This window comes from Taeniopygia guttata, chromosome 9 (assembly GCF_048771995.1).
Source record: "Taeniopygia guttata chromosome 9, bTaeGut7.mat, whole genome shotgun sequence".
Lineage (NCBI taxonomy): Eukaryota > Metazoa > Chordata > Aves > Passeriformes > Estrildidae > Taeniopygia > Taeniopygia guttata.
The window spans coordinates 20,553,003-20,572,357 of NC_133034.1; the positions used below are offsets into that span (position 1 = coordinate 20,553,003).

The 19,355-nt window shown below is 36.9% G+C and overlaps 1 protein-coding gene across 11 annotated transcripts in view; it reads right to left on the reverse strand.

Moving 5' to 3' along the window:
- Positions 1–19,355, reverse strand: part of NAALADL2 (N-acetylated alpha-linked acidic dipeptidase like 2) — a 412,338-nt gene that overhangs the window by 150,143 nt on the left and 242,840 nt on the right. For all 11 annotated transcript variants that reach the window (XM_072933148.1, XM_072933147.1, XM_072933146.1 and 8 more), the window contains one exon: positions 14,768–14,887. In XM_072933148.1, coding sequence (XP_072789249.1) covers positions 14,768–14,887 — 120 coding nt within the window. The remainder of the gene's footprint in view (positions 1–14,767; positions 14,888–19,355) is intronic.

Sequence of the window (19,355 nt, forward strand, 5' to 3'; positions counted from 1 at the left end):
TTCAATCTAATTAAAAATGAAATTGAACTACAATTCCCCAGAAACAAGGGCTGATTGGACTCAATAAGCTTTACTTAATTTATTTCAGAAACAAAATAATTGAATTGCTTACAGTCCAGAAAAAAAGAGCTCCATTATTTGATGAGTATATAATACAAAGCCTTTTGTATTGCTATTGCATTCCTACGTCTTCAGGAAATACTACTCACTTCTAAATAAGCATGTAGAGGAACACTGTGTGCATAATAAGTATCATTAAATATTCAGTAAACATTAAAAAGAAACAGGCTGTATGAATGTCCAGATGAGCAACCTCCAGAAAGCCAATAGCATTTCCCTGTTCCCACTGAAACTGTTGTTTCTGATTATGTTTATGGTTATTCCAGTCTATGTTTAGACTCTATTACAGAGAGAATAAAGCTGAAGATCCATCATACAAAAAACAATTACACAAAGATATAATTATAATCTTGCTAAATCATCAAGAATAAACTGATTAGTCCCTTTGTTGGATTTTATGCATTCTACCCAACTCTTAATCCAAAATCCACTGAACTGCCAACAGAGTCACAGACCAAAGTCAAATCTACCAACGTCCCCTTAATTTTTATTTTTTTTTTCTTATTTACTTATTTTCCTACCACTAGAGAAATTAAGATCAACAAGATCTGATTTTCAAACCATGCACCCAGCACAGGGCACCTCCCCCAGAAAGCTGCAATTTCAGCTTCCTGAAATTTTGTGCAGGGAACAAAAAAAACACAAAAAAGCAGCAGCCACCCTGGGGAGGTGGCTGTAGTTCCACTGTGCCTGCAGCCACTCTGCTCACCACAAACATTTGGGCCACCTGCTCCCAGCCTCAGGGGGCTCTCAACTCTCTGCAATCTTTTTGTGCTCACTCTGGGCTCCAGCAGCAGGCTGGAGATATCCCAGTCATGGGATCACAGAATGGTTTGGCTCAGGAGGGACCTTAAAGCTCCTCTCATTCCAACCCCCCTCGAAATATCAGCAAGAATAAGGGAGAAGATGAGCAGAGAGCAAGGGCAATACCTGATTTGTATAAACACCCCTCACTGTGCCTCATATGCAGTGTAAACTCATAACCTTTCAATCTCTCTACAATCTTTTCTCAACTAAAATGTAAATAACCTCAGGGTACCTGGAATACTTTCCAGTACCAACACTGGAAGTTAGCAGTGTTGAAATGAAATCAGCAGTGTTGAAAAGAAAACAGCCCAAGACATCCTTCTGTCTCAAAGATAAAAGCAGGATTATGACTTTTCTAGCTCCAAGGTGTAGCTGTTGTATGGGATCCACCAAGACATCAGCAGATTCTCTCAGAACCCACAGAGCAATCAGACAGAGATTTGCAATTAAGGCACATTTGCTGCCCCAATTGTTAGATTGTTAAAACAACAGCTTCCTTCAACCTGTGCAAAACCAATACCTCTTCACTTATTTTATTATTCTTACAGTTCTTAACCAATTACTAGTACTGAAAAATTTTAGTGTTTTGCTTTGGATTTTGTTAAGTACAAAAAGTACTCCCTGCTCAACTCCTTTCTGGTCTATTACATCGCATCCAGGTTTCATGCTTTTAAAATAATGCCCTGGATGTAATATAACAGTGTCTTTTGAGACTGCATAACTTTGCTATGTATTTTTAAATTTACATCTTATTTAATTTTATGTTTCCAAGTAGAACATATTAAGATACAGAGTGTGCTATACATAAGCCTCGGGCATATCTACATATCAACTAGGAAAAGTGAATATTATTAATTGGTTAATTAATATTTTAGCTTCATTTATGGAAAAGAGCAGCGTTTAACTACTTGGTTAGCATGGCTTTAAGTAAATCAATACTCAGAATGAACTTATTTATCTTCCTTATTAGAAAAACAGTCACAAACTAGGAGTGATAAAAGAAATGATCATAAAGAATGTGCCCTAGTGCATGAAGTCATTTCAAGAACTATAAATATTAAAGAAGTTATTACAAACCTTAGCAATAAAGTCCTTTATAAATTATCAGTACTGATTTCTGCTCCTAAGCTCCCCTAGAAATTCCAAAATTAAAAATTAGGCTAGACTTGATTGTGTTTCCTCACTGACATTTCAGAAACTAGAATTTTTTCCTACAAGAACTTATCCATGAAGTGCGCTACACAGAACATATCATGAATGCATATTTCCTACTGAACATCAAGGTTTAAAGTGGAATATGTAATAAACTGAAGCACCACTTAATATATAACTCTGGTGCAGCACAACTGTGGGCAATCTACACAAAAGACACAACAGCTGAAAAAGCCAACATGTGCAGCTTTTGTGTCTTCCCAGGTCCTTTCTTTTTCACTGCTTCCCACTCAGCACATCAGTAAAACAGAGCTCTGCCTCCTCCTGTGACCTACTAAATAGCCCATTTCACCAAAATGAAATAGTAGAAGGAGCTACATGAAGGAGGTCCAAGGTTGAAGCACTTGATGAGAAGAGGGAAGGCAGCTGGATTAGTTTGGCAGTCACAAAGCACTACAAAGTCATTCATTCACCAGCAGTTAGGGGGGAAAAAAACCAACAACCCCAGCTCCTCTTCAGTAACATCAGTCTACAATTAGTTCCAAAACATCAATCCAAAATTATGTCCTTCTCCTGTCTTAAAAAATAAAGTGAAAAATATAAAATGTGAAAAATAGGTCCAACTTGCTGTCACTAAGATTTTTTTCATGTGGTGATTAGGAAAGGAGGACCCTCATAACAAAACAAGGTCATACAAGGGTGGTTAAGAAAGATGTGGTAGTAAAACCTTTGCTCTGTCACTCTTCTCAACTAGGTCATTGACAGCACATTATTTTTAGCTTTCTCTGACAATTTTTTGGGGAAGGAAAGGAAAGACCAAAAGAAAATATCTTTTGAAACCTTGTACATTAAAAACACAGTTCCCTCTGATGGGCCCACAGAAAAGATTTAGCACCACTTACAGCTCCTAGAGCTCCACTAAACTTTCTAAATGACAAACAGAATACTGCAGTTATAAGATGAATGAAAAAGAAATACAATAAAACTCATGATCAATCAACATCTGTTACACCACTGTAACTCCTAAGACAGAACTTGCAGAAAAAGTCTTTAAAGAATATACAACTTCACTCTGGGGGAAAAGAAAAAAAACAAACTGAAAACACAAAACCTAACAAATGCCAAACCAAAAGCCTCCAACTTAAAAACCCAAATAAAAGCTCCATCTCAACACCAAGTTACGCTACAGGACCAGGTAATGAATAAATGGTGTGACACTGAATGACGACCACAATCACAGGCCCTGGTGTTTAGCCCAAGAAATCTATAGAAAACCAGGGCATATTTCGAAGTTCAGAACTAACATTTTATCTTGCAATAAGTTTGCAAAAGAGACAGAGTGAAAAAAAAAAAAAAAAACAAACCACAAACAGAAATTTCTGTTCTCAGCCATTAATTTCTTCTCTTTGTCGACTGACAGTGGTGCCTAATTTTGTACTTACTATCTCTTCTAACTAAAAAGGTGAAAAGGAAAGCAGCTCAGGGTTACAGGGCAAACTTGCTTTTGCATCATTTAGTAATGGAAAATGCATCTCTATCCATTCTGTTTAGAAAATTGGCAGTTACTAAAATCCTCGTGCCTAAGCCTGCATTTAACTTTAGCTTTACACCAAAGTAACACCCTCAATGTCAATAACCCTTAATTGGTAAGAAACTCAAAGTCAGGCTTTCTGACCTTTATTTGTTGGTCTCCTCTCTCAAGTAATAAGTGGCTGGATGAGAGGAAAATGCCTCAAATTTCATCAGGAAAGTTTCAATTAGATATGAGGATATATGAAAACAAAAGGCATTTGCAAACAGATTCTATTGTATGTACAAATGTCACAGCGAAATAGATTTCTGTGTACGATAGATTCACATACTATTTTTTTAAATACTAACATCTTAACCTTTCCTAATTTAGTTTTTTTTTTTTTTTAATGAATAACCCTACACTGAAAAGGAACAAAATTTAAATTAAATACTCTGTAATGAAAACTACTGTACTTTTATCACATACTGTATCACATTTCCAACCCCACTTTCCTGAACAGAGCAAATGTCATCTTTTAAAGATGCTTCCACTAATGTCAGGTGTGAAGCACAGTGCCAATAATATACTTGGACTCCTCTCAGGAATTCAATACCAAGAAAAAATACATTTTGCTTGGAATGGGACTATTCTAATACAGGAAGAGGAGGCCAGATCCCAGCTCTCCTAATAGATTCCAAATGCCTTCCTTGTATCTCCTTTTTAAGGAACATTGCAGCACCTTACCACGGTAGGTGACAATAATTTCTACGCAGATGCTCCAGACTAATTAAACTCTAATGTCTCATAAAAATTTCTTCAGCCTGTAATCCAGGAATGGCCTGAACCAGCAGATTTGGGCTTGTCTTTTTTTCTTATACTCCGTAATATGAGGAACAGGAATGGGACATGCCCAGGTGGTTAAGTGGATTAAATGTTATCATTTTTCCTCTGAGATTACAGTGGAGGCCTGACTGAAATGAGTTGTCAGGTCAGTTCCCCAGTGGACATTTTATAACATAAACCCATCACATATAACTGAATACTGATATAAGAGGCAATATAGTCAATTCCCACTCCAGGGAAAACCAAGATTGACTCAGAAGTGAAATATATGCTTCCATCTTATTGAAAGGGAGGTCTCTCTAGGTCACCTCAAGGTCACCTCTAAGACTCTGTGCTAACAATTCTTGTGTCTGCATAATAACTGACAGTGGGAAAAGATAAATAACAGGTTCAACTGTCAGTGCAGGCACTCCTCCAGCCTTCACAAAGTGCAAACACTCTGTCCTCCACCTAAAATATTACCTGTATCTACACATAACTGAGCTGCCCTGACAGATCTCAGCCCTTGCACATTCTGTGGTTATTCACAATTACAAGGCTTCCCTGGGCAGCTTTGTGAGAATTTGGGTGTTTTATCTGATGAAGAGACTGATTTTTTTGAAGAAATCTAAAAGTACAAGTGATGTGAAATTTGAAACAAATAATGAAAAATTGAACGAGTTACTTGAAACAAACAATGAAAAATTGCACCTTAAGTCAATCAAGGAAAGTAGTGCCCAACATTTTTTCCTTAAGGTTCCAGTGACTGTGATCATGTGATTTTTGTTTTCTTTCCCAATGACCATAAGGAAGTTCAAGAATCTTTTTATTTGCAACAACCCTGATTGATTCTATGTATCAAAAAGCATCCCAATCAATACTTTAAAAAAACAAACAAACAAACAACCAAAAAAAACCCAAAAAACAACAAAACAATCAATTACCATGAATGAGCACAACTCCAAATATGGAGAATTGCTCTCAGAAGAATATGTGCAATACTAAAATAAAACAAAAAAAGCACAAAGAAAAACCCCAGAAGCCAAATACAAAAACTGAACTCACTTAAAAACATGAGAATGTAGCAGGATAACTTACAAAGGAAGCTGCCATTTTGCTAGGTTTAGATCAAGAGAAAACAACAGTCTAACTTTGTTGCACATGCTGTTTGTGAATTATTCACTGAGATGTAAAGAGGAAATGAAAATGTCTGAGTTCTCATATTGAAATCTTCTCCTGTTAAGTGAAAATATGTTCGCTGTGGTAGAATTGCGTTCTGCACAGAAGGTTAGTTTAATGTTTTGGCAATCGAAACAAAATATTCCAAGTGGCTATTGCTGTACTTGCAAAGAGGGTGCCAATTATATTCGTAATGATGGACTTGGTGTTTTCCTTTTCAAATTCATGCACATGCATCAAGAGACCCAAATAGCTAAGAGTGAAATTTTGACTTTGGTGTTCCATGGCATTATGCAGTCAAAGAGAAAATTAAAAAATATAATGCTAAAAGCCACCTCTTCCCACTCCAGGGAGGACATGCAGTTACATATTTTAACCATCTATGGTCCACAAAATTCAGCTACAGACAATCTGAAAGGAGCAATTCAAGTAATCCCAGGGAAAATAATAAAAATTATCCATAGCTGCTTATTATAAATGTAAAATATAAATATATATCCCTGCTTCCACGGATGCAAATCAAAAGGTTGGATCTCAGCATTTAGCAAGTCCATGTTTCTACTCAAAGTTCTGATCATGTGGCAAATTACAGGTGTAGTTGAAAAGGTAGAATTCAGATTTTCATGCAGAAATCACAACTGTTGATTTTGTGAACAAATTCTCAGAGTTGAGTCTCTAAAGCCACATAGAACCAATGCAAAACTCAAACAAAGGTCTGGATATCCTGAAAAGCCACAAGGCATGAAAATTATTCTTGAATTGAGTAATCTGTGACATTCTGGTTTATCAAATGAAATACTGATTCTAGGAATAGAACTGTTTACTTGTATAATTTCCTAAACTATGTTTTACATAAATATTCAAGAATAGTGACTTTTGTTACCTTTCAAACCAGTTTCTCAGTTCACAGATATGTAAATAAACTGATAACTATGAAGCATTCTGAAACGAGGAGAAAAGACTTAAAAGAGCATAAAATGTCAGAGAAGAATAATAACTTCTTAATAAAATAAGGAACCAGCAGCTACTTTAGAACATGCCATGCAAGTCAAACCCTCTACAGAATGAGGGCAGTACTTATATAACACTTGCTGCCTGAAAAAGGTGACCTTTTCCTCTGATCACTCTTCCAGAAAATATCAAATATAAGCAGGATGTACCATGCTGGTCTCTGCCTCTCCTCTGCAAAGCTGTTGGAGGGGGAAGTTCTGAAGATCTCCGGCATTGCTTCACCCAGTCCAGTGGCTGACACTTTGAAAATCACCAAAAGTCAGGTAGATCTGTCCTGGCAGGATGAGATTATACATATTCACCCCCCATCCCTACTCCAAGCCCATGGATCTTCCATTTTGTTTTCCTCCTTTCTCAGCTGGTGTTGAAATGTGCTGGAAACACAAGAGCTGGGAAAAGGCTCAGATAATTTGTCTGTCAGTGGCCCTTTTGTGAAATCCAAGCTCAACTAATGCAAAAGACCAGCTCAATTCACATCTTGGGTAGGAAAATATAATTCCCTACACAAGCAACAAAAGAAGGGCCAAGACCACAAGCAGAAGTCTGACCAGTCCATCTGCAGAACGAGCAAATTAGAAAGGTTTGGATTTTCTGAAGGAAAGAACAAGTGGTGTTGCCCATTGCCCTGCACACAAGTAGCTGATCATGTGTGGATTTTGGGTACAAGCTGAGGCAATGGACATCTTTGCTCAGCTCTGCTTCAGAACAGTTGCCTCACAGCAAATCCATTTCACTTGACTTTGCACCATTGATCAGGACATAGCGCTCACTTGGTAAATTGGATAACTGCATTCACTACTCACTTTTTAAAGGCTTGATAAAATAGAAAATTATGCTTGAGTTTCACACCTCTAAAATCAGACAAGGGCTTCAGAAGACTCCACAATGAATTCTTTATGACAGCTCAGCCATTGTCCATGTCTGAATGGAAGCCACTTAGTGTCTCACTCAGGTTTATTGCACTAAAAGGAGGAGATCTCCTCTAACACTTTCCCCTCAGGAAAAAGAAATCCATTATGGGAGCTGGACTAATTTTTCAAAGGATACATTCAATACATGCAGCAAATGTGCAATTAAACAGCCAATTGAGTATATGAATATTTAGAATCACTTCCCCAAGAGAAATAAAAGCGTTTAGGGTTACTGAAGAGAACAGGACTATGCACCGAATGAAATCGGGAAGAATTCAGTGTTTGATTCACCAGCAGGACTTCAGAAATTTCTGTATTGATATAGAAGAGAAAGAGAATAGGAACTACAGTTGAGAACACCAGCAGTGCCTTCTCAAAACATTCAGGGAAAATTGTGTGGCATCAGAAATGCAGAATAATCAATACCTACTTTTGGTCATTAACTTACATTTCCCCTTGTTTACTCTGCTAATAGCACATCTCTCCTTCCACGCAATCAAATCCAGGGGTTTGTAAGCAAAAAGGAAATGATTAATAACCAGAAGTCCCTTTACTGGTGCACACAAAATGTTAATTACTCGAGAATATTGACAAGTTTCACTGTAATTATGCTTCCTTCCAGACATCAATTGCTTTTCTCCTACCCCACCCCTTATATTCTTTTTACTGCTTGCAAGGGCAAATCACTTTTTCCCATTTCTACTGTAAAAAGTGGACTGAGAATTCCCTCTTTAATTTACTGCAGTGCACTTGACTAAGGGGATAGGAGAGCAAATTTTTGTCAACTATTTCATACTCATGTGGACAGATACAGATTGGATTTATAACTGCACTGGCACTGTTTCACTTTTAGGTGGCACAGGTCACAGTACATCATCCTTCAAATGCTGGATGAAGTTGGAGGAAAACTGACGTGCTCAGCTAAAAATTATCGTGGATGCTAAAAGCCTTCTAGGAACTGAACACAGGAGCTCAGTGTGACTTGGTTCCAATCAGGAATACAAAACCACTTTTGTGACTTTCTATTTGACTGCTTTTTTAGTTATCAGCTACAGATTTCCCAAGTCAGTAGGACTTCTTGATTTTTTTTTCCCACACTGAGGGCAAAATGTATCACAATTGGTACGTTCCATTTGTTTTTTACCCAGCTGTGTTTAAACTAAGTTTACCAATAAAGAATTAAAATATTACTTCAGGATGAAGCATTAGGTCATAAATCTGTGCAGAGAGACTTGATTTTTTTAGCTCTGGTACATTTCCTCAGTGGGCTGGGGTGCATTTCTTAGTCCACCAAACCCAGATCAGATTTATGATATGGAGGCAGGGTGTCTCCAGGCTTCTCTAACTATTATGGTTTGTTTCTTCTGTTCAATAGGAACATAAAAGCATTGCTATCACTCAGAGCAAGAGGAATATAACTGAGAACTGTGTCTACCAATCTCTCAAATGTCTCACTTTCTGATGAAGGTAGGCCAATGGTCTTTCTTTGAAACAAACATAAAATTTTTCAGTATTCATTAAAGAGCAAAATAGCTTCTGCAGGATTCCATGAATCAAGAATCAGAAAGAGATTCAGAAAGAATCATTCAAAACACAGGACTGATGAGTGTGAAACCTCAATTATATAAACAACTTTTTGTTATCATTATTATTATAGTGCAGATTTTTGAAGACCTAGGTAGAATTTGCTTACATAGGAAGTAGAGAAGAAATGCAAAGGGTCCATCCCTTAGACTGTGTGATAACTCACAGATTAAAGAGGCTGTTTGAGGAAGGGGAAGGTTAAGAACATGAGAACACTAAATCTAGTCTTTGGGGGAAGAGAAAAAGGATAAAGAATAAAAGCAACTAACTCAAAGGAGAGAATCTCTGATAAATTCAGGGGAGACACAGGCTAAGGAAAAAGGATCACAAAGTCACAAGTGCTTCCTTCAAGACAAAATAAGAACTAGCACACCCTGTACAAATATAAACTGGCTACTTAGCAAACTCTGCACAACAATTTGAATGAATCAACCTCAATTCACTTTGGACTATCAAAAGAAACTCAATTTTGGGAGCTGAGCTGAGATTTTAAGAGGATGGTAAATTAGAAAATCTGAAAAACAGGATGCTATAACGACTAGTGGATGTTACTAGATAATCCCCTCAGATCCAGATCCCCAGGTATAGTTTTACATGTTTCTATAATTTTTATTTATACTGCCTATATCTGTGGCTGGACTTTTTGAGGAGGGCTTTAGGAAGGGATATAATATCATTAAAAGTCTCATAGCACTCATATAGGGAAATGTGTGTATATAAAGACTTTAGGAGTCTTGGAAAAAATTCTACCGTCCAAGAAAAGGTTACAAAAAGCCCCAACCAAAACCCCAGTGTGCTTAATAATGAAATGCATATCAAGTGTTTATGTTCCCCTTAAAATGTTTGGGTTTTTACCATGTTTTTTATGTGTAAATTTTTATATGCACACGCTGTGTCTATGTATATAAACATGCACACATATATTTGTGTATCTCTAGGGATGGAGGAAGGAATGGAAGGAAAGGGAGGGTCCTTGTTAAATGGAGATTTACAATGTAAACTGTCATCTTCACAACTGTATTTCCTAGCCATAAAAAGTACCAGAGGGAAGGAAATAAACAATGTAGACATTGTAGAAAAGTGAAATTACTTTTTCCAAAGTAAACTTATTTAAAATTAACACAGTTATTAAAATTGAAGCCTCTTTGCAAATTACCTTTATTCTGGAAATCTTTAATATTTTCTATTTAGCGAAACCTTATCTTTAAGGGCCTGCCAACAACCTCTGCATAAACATCCAGGCCTCCAGACTCCCAAACTTTATGACAGTTAAAAAGCAATTTTATGAATATTTATGAAGGCACTAAGTTATTAAAATAAATAAAGATATTTACACAGTAGAACAACATCTTCATTTAATGGATGTGGAAAAAATGTTAATATGTGAACATTTTAAAGATGAAGTGGTTTGGCCTTCAGGGCTTTTGTTACTCTATTAAAAGTTAATTTAGGACAAAAATGATGGCTTTTTCACGAATTGCAACCCCTAAAGATTAAATCATGATCAAGACGCACAACATTTTTCAAAAAATGAATCTGTTAATGACATTTCCAGAGGCTGGATATTGAAACCACTGTGCAATTCTCCCTGAGAAAAGCCTCCTTTGTTTTTTTAACATGCTCAGAGCAGTGGCACACACTCAGATGTGCTCTAGGGCACAGGAGCTGGGTGCCACCAAGGTGTTTTCCCAATCTTTCTGCCACCACACATTTCACACTATTAAAATATCTTGTCTACAAACACGGTGGGCAACTCAAGGTGCTCTTTCTCAAGAAGGTTCTCTACACCACATGAGTGATTTGTTTAATCACTGGTAATAAACTTCACCATTTTTCAGCAGCCACTTTTATAGATCCTCCTGGTTCAAGGACATCAGGAGGCCACTCAGCCTCACCAGTGACCCCAATAAGCAGAGTTCTACCAAAACACAAATTTTCCTTCTAGCCAGGACACCAGGAGACAGTCACCTTCAATCTCAAGGTGTGAGAAAATGTGGTTTTTTTATGTCAATTCCCTGCAGAAGTTTTGCCTCACTTCTCTTCTACATTTGTCTAATTCCAGCTCCCTGCTTAAGAAAACTCTTTTTAAATCCAGCTCCCTCTTTATTCAGCAGCAATCCAGATCTTAAAAGTGTCTCAGACTAGTCACAAGATCCCTTCAGGACTTGTTGAAACAGTTAGAATTTTTTCGTTCTGTCAGTTTTCCAGCACTGTGAATTATTGTGGTTAATGAGACCAAAAAGACTTGGTTATGCCAAGTTCCGTGTCCCATGAGTGCTTCCCAGGTGCCCCACAGCTCAGCCCACTGCCTCACTCTGTCTTGCTGTAGGAAATTGCCACTCCAGGTGCTGGGCATAGTAAATTCCTGAACCTTTCAGCTGCATTTGAAAAGGATTCTGCCTTTGCAATACTCTTGCTTGCTCCTTGAAGCATTTCTACCATTCTTATTCCCTCACTTTTTACATTAATCTATAATAGAGTCTTGCTCACTAACTGATCTTAGTGCCCTAACAATGGTAAAAACCCTCTCAAACCCCTGCTCCACTCTGATATTTTATATATATATATAAAATATATATATAAAATACATAGCACTTTTTAATCTCTTTTTTTTTTTTCTTTAATCACTGCAATGTAAACCACTTGTTTTTTTTTTTATTTTGTTTTGGGTCTAATGCTGCAATAGCAGATACCCTGCTATAAAGGCAGATCCATGTTCTTTCTCTTTATAGCTGTAATTTATGGTGTGGCTGAGGTAACACATTCTTTGGTTGGAAAAGTCCAGCCTAAGGGATCAGGATGTGTCTCTGTGGCTCTGGACAGGTGCCACTGCCACGGCTGCTGCCCCTCTCACTCCCCCTGACCAGAAACCACTGATCCAGTGGAACAGAAACACAACACTCCCAGTGAAATCTGAAAATAATATCCAATTACAAAAATAACTCCAGGTCAGATTTCTGCAAATCTTGTTCTCACAAAGCAGCTTAAATTTATGAACCTTAAGAAATTTAATCAGAATTACTCATGTTTAAGACTAAACTGAATATTTTAACAGCACATTAACTTCAGGCTTTTCTGCCTACTCCAAATTCCCTGTACATTCAAATTTCAAATTACTCCAAGCTCTGAATTCTGTTGTTTTCAGTGTCTAAAGATATGAGAGATGGGCACAGTCTGAAAGACTGAAAGTAGAAGCTCCAAATTATTTTCAACTTTAATCCTCCCCCAATTTTTTACCTTATCCAATCTTCATAAACTAAATCTACACTGCAAAAATACTGTCATTTATACAACTATTTTTCCAAATATTCAAATTTCCATCACTTGGACTCATTTCTGTAAATTAGCCCCTTGAACATGAAGTTCTTTTCTACCAGCACATCCTTTCTCTTAATATGATGTAAAGACAAAAGAAATGTTGTTCAGTTTTCATGGTGATTTTTTTCTGCCAGCAGTAGTTTATTACTTCTTTCAGTTTTTTTCCAAAGAACTCAGTATAGAGAGAAAGAACAGAGAAACATTTTTTTAAAAGACAAATTAAATACACAAAAGGGGAAAACAGAAAAAAAAACCACATGAAAAACAACAGTAAGGAGAGAAAGACAAAAAGCATAAATGTGCAAGGGAGATACAAATGAAAAATAGAGACATAATTAGAAACTGTTATGAAGATGGAACCTCAGTGCAGGGTCTATAATAATAAGACTCCAATCCAGAGTGAGATACTTGCATAATATAAAATAATAACAATGAAAAAATTAAAGGAAATAAAGACATGAAAAATACAAGTTAAATACAAAAAGTGGAAAGAAACCCACTAAGTATAGATGTTTATATAGCCACAACTCTCTTATGAACCAGTGCTCTGTTTTAATGTGATGTAAAACCAAGCACATGGAAGGCAGAGATAAGGAGAATATAGGGAGAGGGAAGTATCAGCTGAAACAGAAATGTGAGACTCAGTAAGTACAGAAACATAAACATTAGTGGGGGAAAAAAGATACAAAGAGTGGATTCAGCAGAGAGATACTGGGCTCATTTAAACCAGCAGGACTTGCAGTTTAAGGCAATATTTCACATCAAATATTCCTTAGGAAAGGAGAATCTGCTTCTGATAATCTTTTTACACCTTTACTGATAGTCACGAGCAAAGTAAAGCTTACAATTATTTCACTGCCAAAGATACACAAATTATATTCTAAAAAATAATTATATTCTTTTACACAAATTGTATTTTAAAAAAGGGTCGTTTAGAGCCTCAAGAAAAAGGGTAAACCTTCTGTGAGGAGAACATGGAAAGTAGGTTTGTGTGGTTGTAATTTCACCTCAGAACCTGAGCACACACTGGAGTCAGTCTCCTGATCACACTACACTTCGGTTTGTGCTGTATAACACACTCTGAACGTGCAAAACTGATCCTTTTGGGGCACCAGAAATGCAGCTAATGCACCTCAGCCACTAAACAGCACATCTTTGGGACCAGGTTACAGCCAGCCCACACAAAAAGCTCCTGAGATGTGCCTTGTCCTCAACACTTTCTGGTTTTCTCTTCTCCTTCAGGCTGCTGGGTAATTCAGACACAGTGAGTGTTCACAGGAACACAAATTGCTAAAAAGTCCATCTCACAGACAGTGCTGCTACAGCAAACTTTACATCTTTATCAAATCCCTGCTTTATGAGCCCTGATTGCTGTTTCATTGGCTTTGTCAGCAGAGGGATGCAGGATCAGATCTATTGCTGGAAATGATGGGCAACAACCGAGTCCCAGCAATGACAACTGACCTTTCACAGGCATAATTAAATTGCATCTAAATAATTTAAATAAACAGCTAAACCTACTCAGTTGAAAATGGCATTTTTATTGAGACAAATCTTATTCCTATAGAAAAAAAAAACATTAAGCAGTTATTTTCTGAGTCGGTATTGAAGTCCTGGCTGGGCTTTCTATGGCCAACAGAGCAGGTCCTGATTTACTTAACTGCAAGATCTGGAGTCCCTGCTCTTTTATAATTGCTTTTGTGAATTGGGAATGAATTGTTTAAGCATTTACTGAGCTACTATACTTTCTGTATTTTCTGAAAGTCAAACCAGTGATTTTGTTTATAAGATATTTGCAGCAGAAGGCAGTTACTGGATGTTTAGAGTTTAAATGTGGTTTAATATGTTGAGTGGTTTATTATGTTTAGTGCAAAAGTGGATTAGTGAGCTCCTGCTTTGTGCTCTCTGCCAGAGCTGGGGTTGGAGAGGATGGATACACATGCACCCATGTATACCCTCTCCAGACACAATCCCCTCTGCTTTATTAGTTTTCTCAGTGATTTCTTTGTTTGTCAAAAGGCTTCTAGTACACCCAGAAAACATACAGCAGAGTGCTGGGGCACTGCAAGATGTGCAGCAAAATAAACAACTCTAATACATAAATGGCACTGCAGAGTGACAGTGGTGAGCATTGAGGAAGAATCTGAGTGTCAATAAGTTCAGACTTACTGGGGAAAATGGGAAACTCTTTGGTTTTGTTATTTTGAAACTGAAAAGAACCCAAAAAACCCCGCAACAAACAACAACAAACAAAAAACACACACCAAAAAACCAAAAAAACCCAAAAAATGCAAACAAACAAACAAACCACAACCCGCCAAAGGAATAATTCAGCTGATGTGTAACTAACCTTATAAAGCAAAGGTGATTGTCCAAGCTTCAAAAGTGCAATTTTTTTGGTCACGTTTGTGACAGCTTGAATCCGGATCAGGTCATCCATGGTCCCATACTGGACATCAACAAGCTCTGCCTGCAAAAAGGAGACAAAATTCAGGCTACAGCTACAACCACACATCTCTGAAGGTGCTCCTTGCATGGAAACAAAGTTGTTTGCACAAGCTACTGAGCAGAGTCCTGCAATTGACTTACCCCAACTTCTAATCAGCAACATCTGTAATAGCAAAGACCTTGAAAGTTCAATCTGACAGATAATTTTTTTGCAGTTTTAATTCATAATTTATAAGCTATTATAAACTACTCCTCCCCCTTTTTTCCCCAGTGGTTATAAGAGATGCTGATTCTGATAAGAAATTCCCCTCATCAGCTACAGGAATTTATTTAAAATTGTGTAAAGGATACTAATTCACTTCTGTTTATATTCTTAAAAATAATCAGTCTTGTAAAGTATTTCAGGGAATAAGTGATTTTACTGGTCACTTCAGAAAATACACAGGTAACACAAACTCCACCAATACACAGTTTTATTTTGTGACTCCTGAGCAATCTTACCTAACTACTGCAGTATTTTCTTTTAATCCATCAGTTATTGAAGCATTATGCTCAGATAACTACAGTGATAATAGACTATGCTCTGTATACTTTTATATTTATACATATTTTTCAAATTATTTAAGAGTCACTTCGATCTAAAAGTGTTTAGAACATGAAGATTTTCAGCTCTTCTCTTAGGACTCTGGAAGAAAATATAGAACAAGTTCTAAGTTATTATTAAATGTCAAGCACTGACAGTAATGTAAAAATATTTCAAGATGAGTTCTCAAGTATTTTTTTAAATATATAATTTAAGAATGACCAAGGGCATTTTTCTCACTCATTCGTAGCAATAAATTCTGGTGAAAACAAAGTAAGAGGATAATCAGTCTTGTACATTACTATTTTAGAATGTTATGGAGCTCTCAGGACATCACTGAGGACATTCTGGATCCTCTAAATCCGTACCAGTGCTCACATAAAACACAAGTACAAGAAGACACAAGAATATTACATCAGTGTTAAAATCAGAGGAGCAGTACAAGAAGGAAAAGTTTTCTCTTTAAGTTCAGTTTTGTAACTTAAGTATGGATTCATTGCCAAAGGCAACAGTTCTGATTTTGGGTATCCCTACACAAACTGTTTAAATTCTAGCAACAGTTGTTCTGGATGTGTAGGAGGTGTGAAATTTTAGTAGATTCCTGAACATGGGTATTTTAGGAAAGTATTTACCCTTAAAAAACTGTATCTGTGTGAGTTTGCATCTCAACATTCAAGTTGAAACCATACAAAAACTTTGCCAAGATTCCTGTCTGATTAAATTATTCTGAATTTTTCAGAAAAGTTTCCAAGTCTGCAATATGTCATCAGTGCTGTACAAACCAAGTATGTGGAAAGGCCAACCAAAGTTATAAGGCACTTCTGAACAGGCAAACATCAGATTTAATACCAAATAATGAAATGTAGAACAGGAAAGCTCACACTTCACACTGCTTCTTCTGAAATAAATTGGGGGTTTCATATCTAAAGAACTAGAAAACTATTTAGCCAATATAATTATTTTCTTGCATGGCCACAGTATTTGAAAAGCAGGATAAATTCAAGTGAAGATTTCATGCTAGGGATAGGTATTTTATGTTTTACCTAATGTCATGCCTCCAGTTTTAAAGAATCAACCTCAGATACAGAAAGGGTATTTAACCAGGGTGCTTAAGTTCATAAATTTTTTACTGGTTTCTGTAGCTCTTATCTTTATTTTAATTTGTACCTACACATATGTCATAAGATAAAATGGTTATTAGTGTGTCAGAAGTCTTATGTCTTGAAAGGTTATGGGAGGTGATATCTAGGTTGATTTCTAGGGATTCCTTTATCTGATTCCTTTGGACCCAATGCCTTCCTCACCCATTCTCCAAAGCAAAAATCAGGGCTGTCATTATTTGTATGAGAGAAAGCACACTGACTTTTCCTGAGGCAAAATCAATACCCAAGCATGGAGATCATGAAGATCATTTGCTTCTCCAGGATGCCCGTGTGGAAATGAGCTCCCTGCCCATCTACATTCATGTGCTGCTGCTCTGCACATCCCTTTGGCTCTCTGCTTCTCCAGGGTGCTACCCACTGCTCTGTAAACAACAAAACTACATGTTTGCACAATTATTAAAGCGTTTAGCAACTGCCCTTGGATGTTCTTAGTTAATTTATGGATGCAAACTGCATTTTCAAGGGAAGCTCACTGGTCTTTCCCAGGAAACACATGCTCAACAAGAGGGGCAGAACAGGAGGCCCTGCAAAAGCACAGCTCATTTTTTAATTATGTGGAAAACAGAAGTTGACTCCCTGCTGCCCCAAATACTCTGCAAACCATGTGCTTTGCTTCAAATTTTAAAAGTTAGCCCCAACACCAAAGCTATTAAGTACATTCATACGTTGAGAGTACGTGTAAGAAATTGCACAATGAAAGAGCAGATGGGTGGGATAGAACAGAATTTCATGGGCTTTCATCACACATCTTCCACATGAAATATAGATATACTAAAGCTCAGAGGTTGTCACATTCTGGAAACAGCATGTATAGCCTAGCACCCAGAGGTCTGCACAGCTTATATCACCTCTAACTCCAGCTAAAACGACAAACAAAAATTTAATTAAATCTTCTCTTAACTAAAACTACATGTGGCTCATCTCTGGCCAAAGGAAGTCAATAATTCACTGGGAGAGTTCAGAACAAAGTCGTAACATTTTGGCAATACAATCCAGAAAGTAATAGGTATGCATTAAATTATGAAAACAGTTATGCAAATTATTCTTACCCCTTCCTCTATTCTGCACCTGAACACTTAAGTAAAATTTGTAATAAAAAGCAAAATGCTTTGCAGTATTAATGAAATCTCATTAAATACAGTACAGCAATACTAGCTCAGAGAAGTCAGTTTTGGTTTTATTTAGTGGACTGGGGCTCAACTAATTGGGACACTAACTTCTAATATAAAATTAAATTTAGAAAAAATACAATTTCAAAATAATGGTGAAGAATCCTATTGAATCCAGACCTTCTATCTTCCTAATAATCCATTCAGAAGCTGACAGACTATTTATGATGCATGAAGGCCTGTTTTAGTCACAACATTTCTAATACCTCCAAAAATGAATAAAGATTAAATTTCCTATTATTTCTCTTTTCTGTTTTTAGAAATGCTTACAACATGACATAATCCTCATTTTACACATACCAGCTTTTTTAAAAGTAAAACACCCCACCCCCAACTACCCATATTTGATAAACTTCTTTCCTGTGGTAGGATAATTCTGCTCAGAAACAAAAGAGGACTCATCCTTTTATCAGGTGCCGAAAAAGAGCACTTGTCTACTTGGTTTAGCTATGCCACAGTAAATCCTCTTACCCTAAAACTGGGAAACTGCTAAAGAATGAGTTGTTTTATCCATCTGAATTAGGTACTTACTCCTCAAATCATTTCAAGCTTTGCTGTTTGAAAGATATGACTATTTAGGAGCAAATTGTGATGTGCATTGTGGAGTTCAGTAGTATTCCCCCATGCATGAAATTAAGTAGGGATAGGTAATAAAACAAACATTTTTAGGAAAAGTAATTATTTTATCTTATGCGACTTATTAGTTTTCTAAGTCCCAAGATGATGCTCAGTGAGTTGTAAACATCCTATCTCAAAAATTCTAACAGAATCCCTCCCCCGAAACAGCAAAGACAAATACTCTGAAAATGCCACAATCAAGACAGTCAGGGATTTTTATCCTAATTTCTTCTACTTATCTCCAAAATGAAACAGAATGAAAGAGTATACTTCATCCAGTCATGGAGGACACAGAGGAAAATAGGTCTTGCAAAGGAAAAATATGAATAACCATATGAAGCAGGTGGCAGCTGGGATCTTGAAGATGCTGGATGCTATTTTTAAACCTTGCTTTCTTGCGAATTCTGAGGCAATTTTAAAAAATAAGACAAATAGGTTGAAAATAATAACAGAAATATGTTTGTCTTACTACATTCTCATCAGTCCACTTGACTGAGGAGAAGGATTTAATAACAGCATTATACATCTGTGTCCAACACACTGCCTGAGCAGATTGTGGCTGATTTACCCACTAGGCAGCAAAAAGACCCAGGGAAGAAACCACAGAGGGGAAAAAAAAAACTAAGAAACCCAACACAAAACCCAAAGGTGGGGATGAGATGTTTCCCATCCCAAGAAGGGATGTTTCTAACCACCAAAATGAGGATGCAGCCAGTGCAGATAAGGAATCAGCTTTTAAACTGAGCTCTTAAAACCTTGGCAGAAAACAAACCCAAAGCAGCATGGCTGTGGTGAAGTGAAATTTTCACCACAGAATGGCTGTGGTGAAAAGTTTTCCCCTCTTCATGCTACCTGTTGGTAGTGTCACAGTTCAGTAATCTCAAATGATGAATGAATTTTATCAAATACCAAGCTCCTGACCCATATTAATGAAGAGATTCTGCACAAGCAATGGGG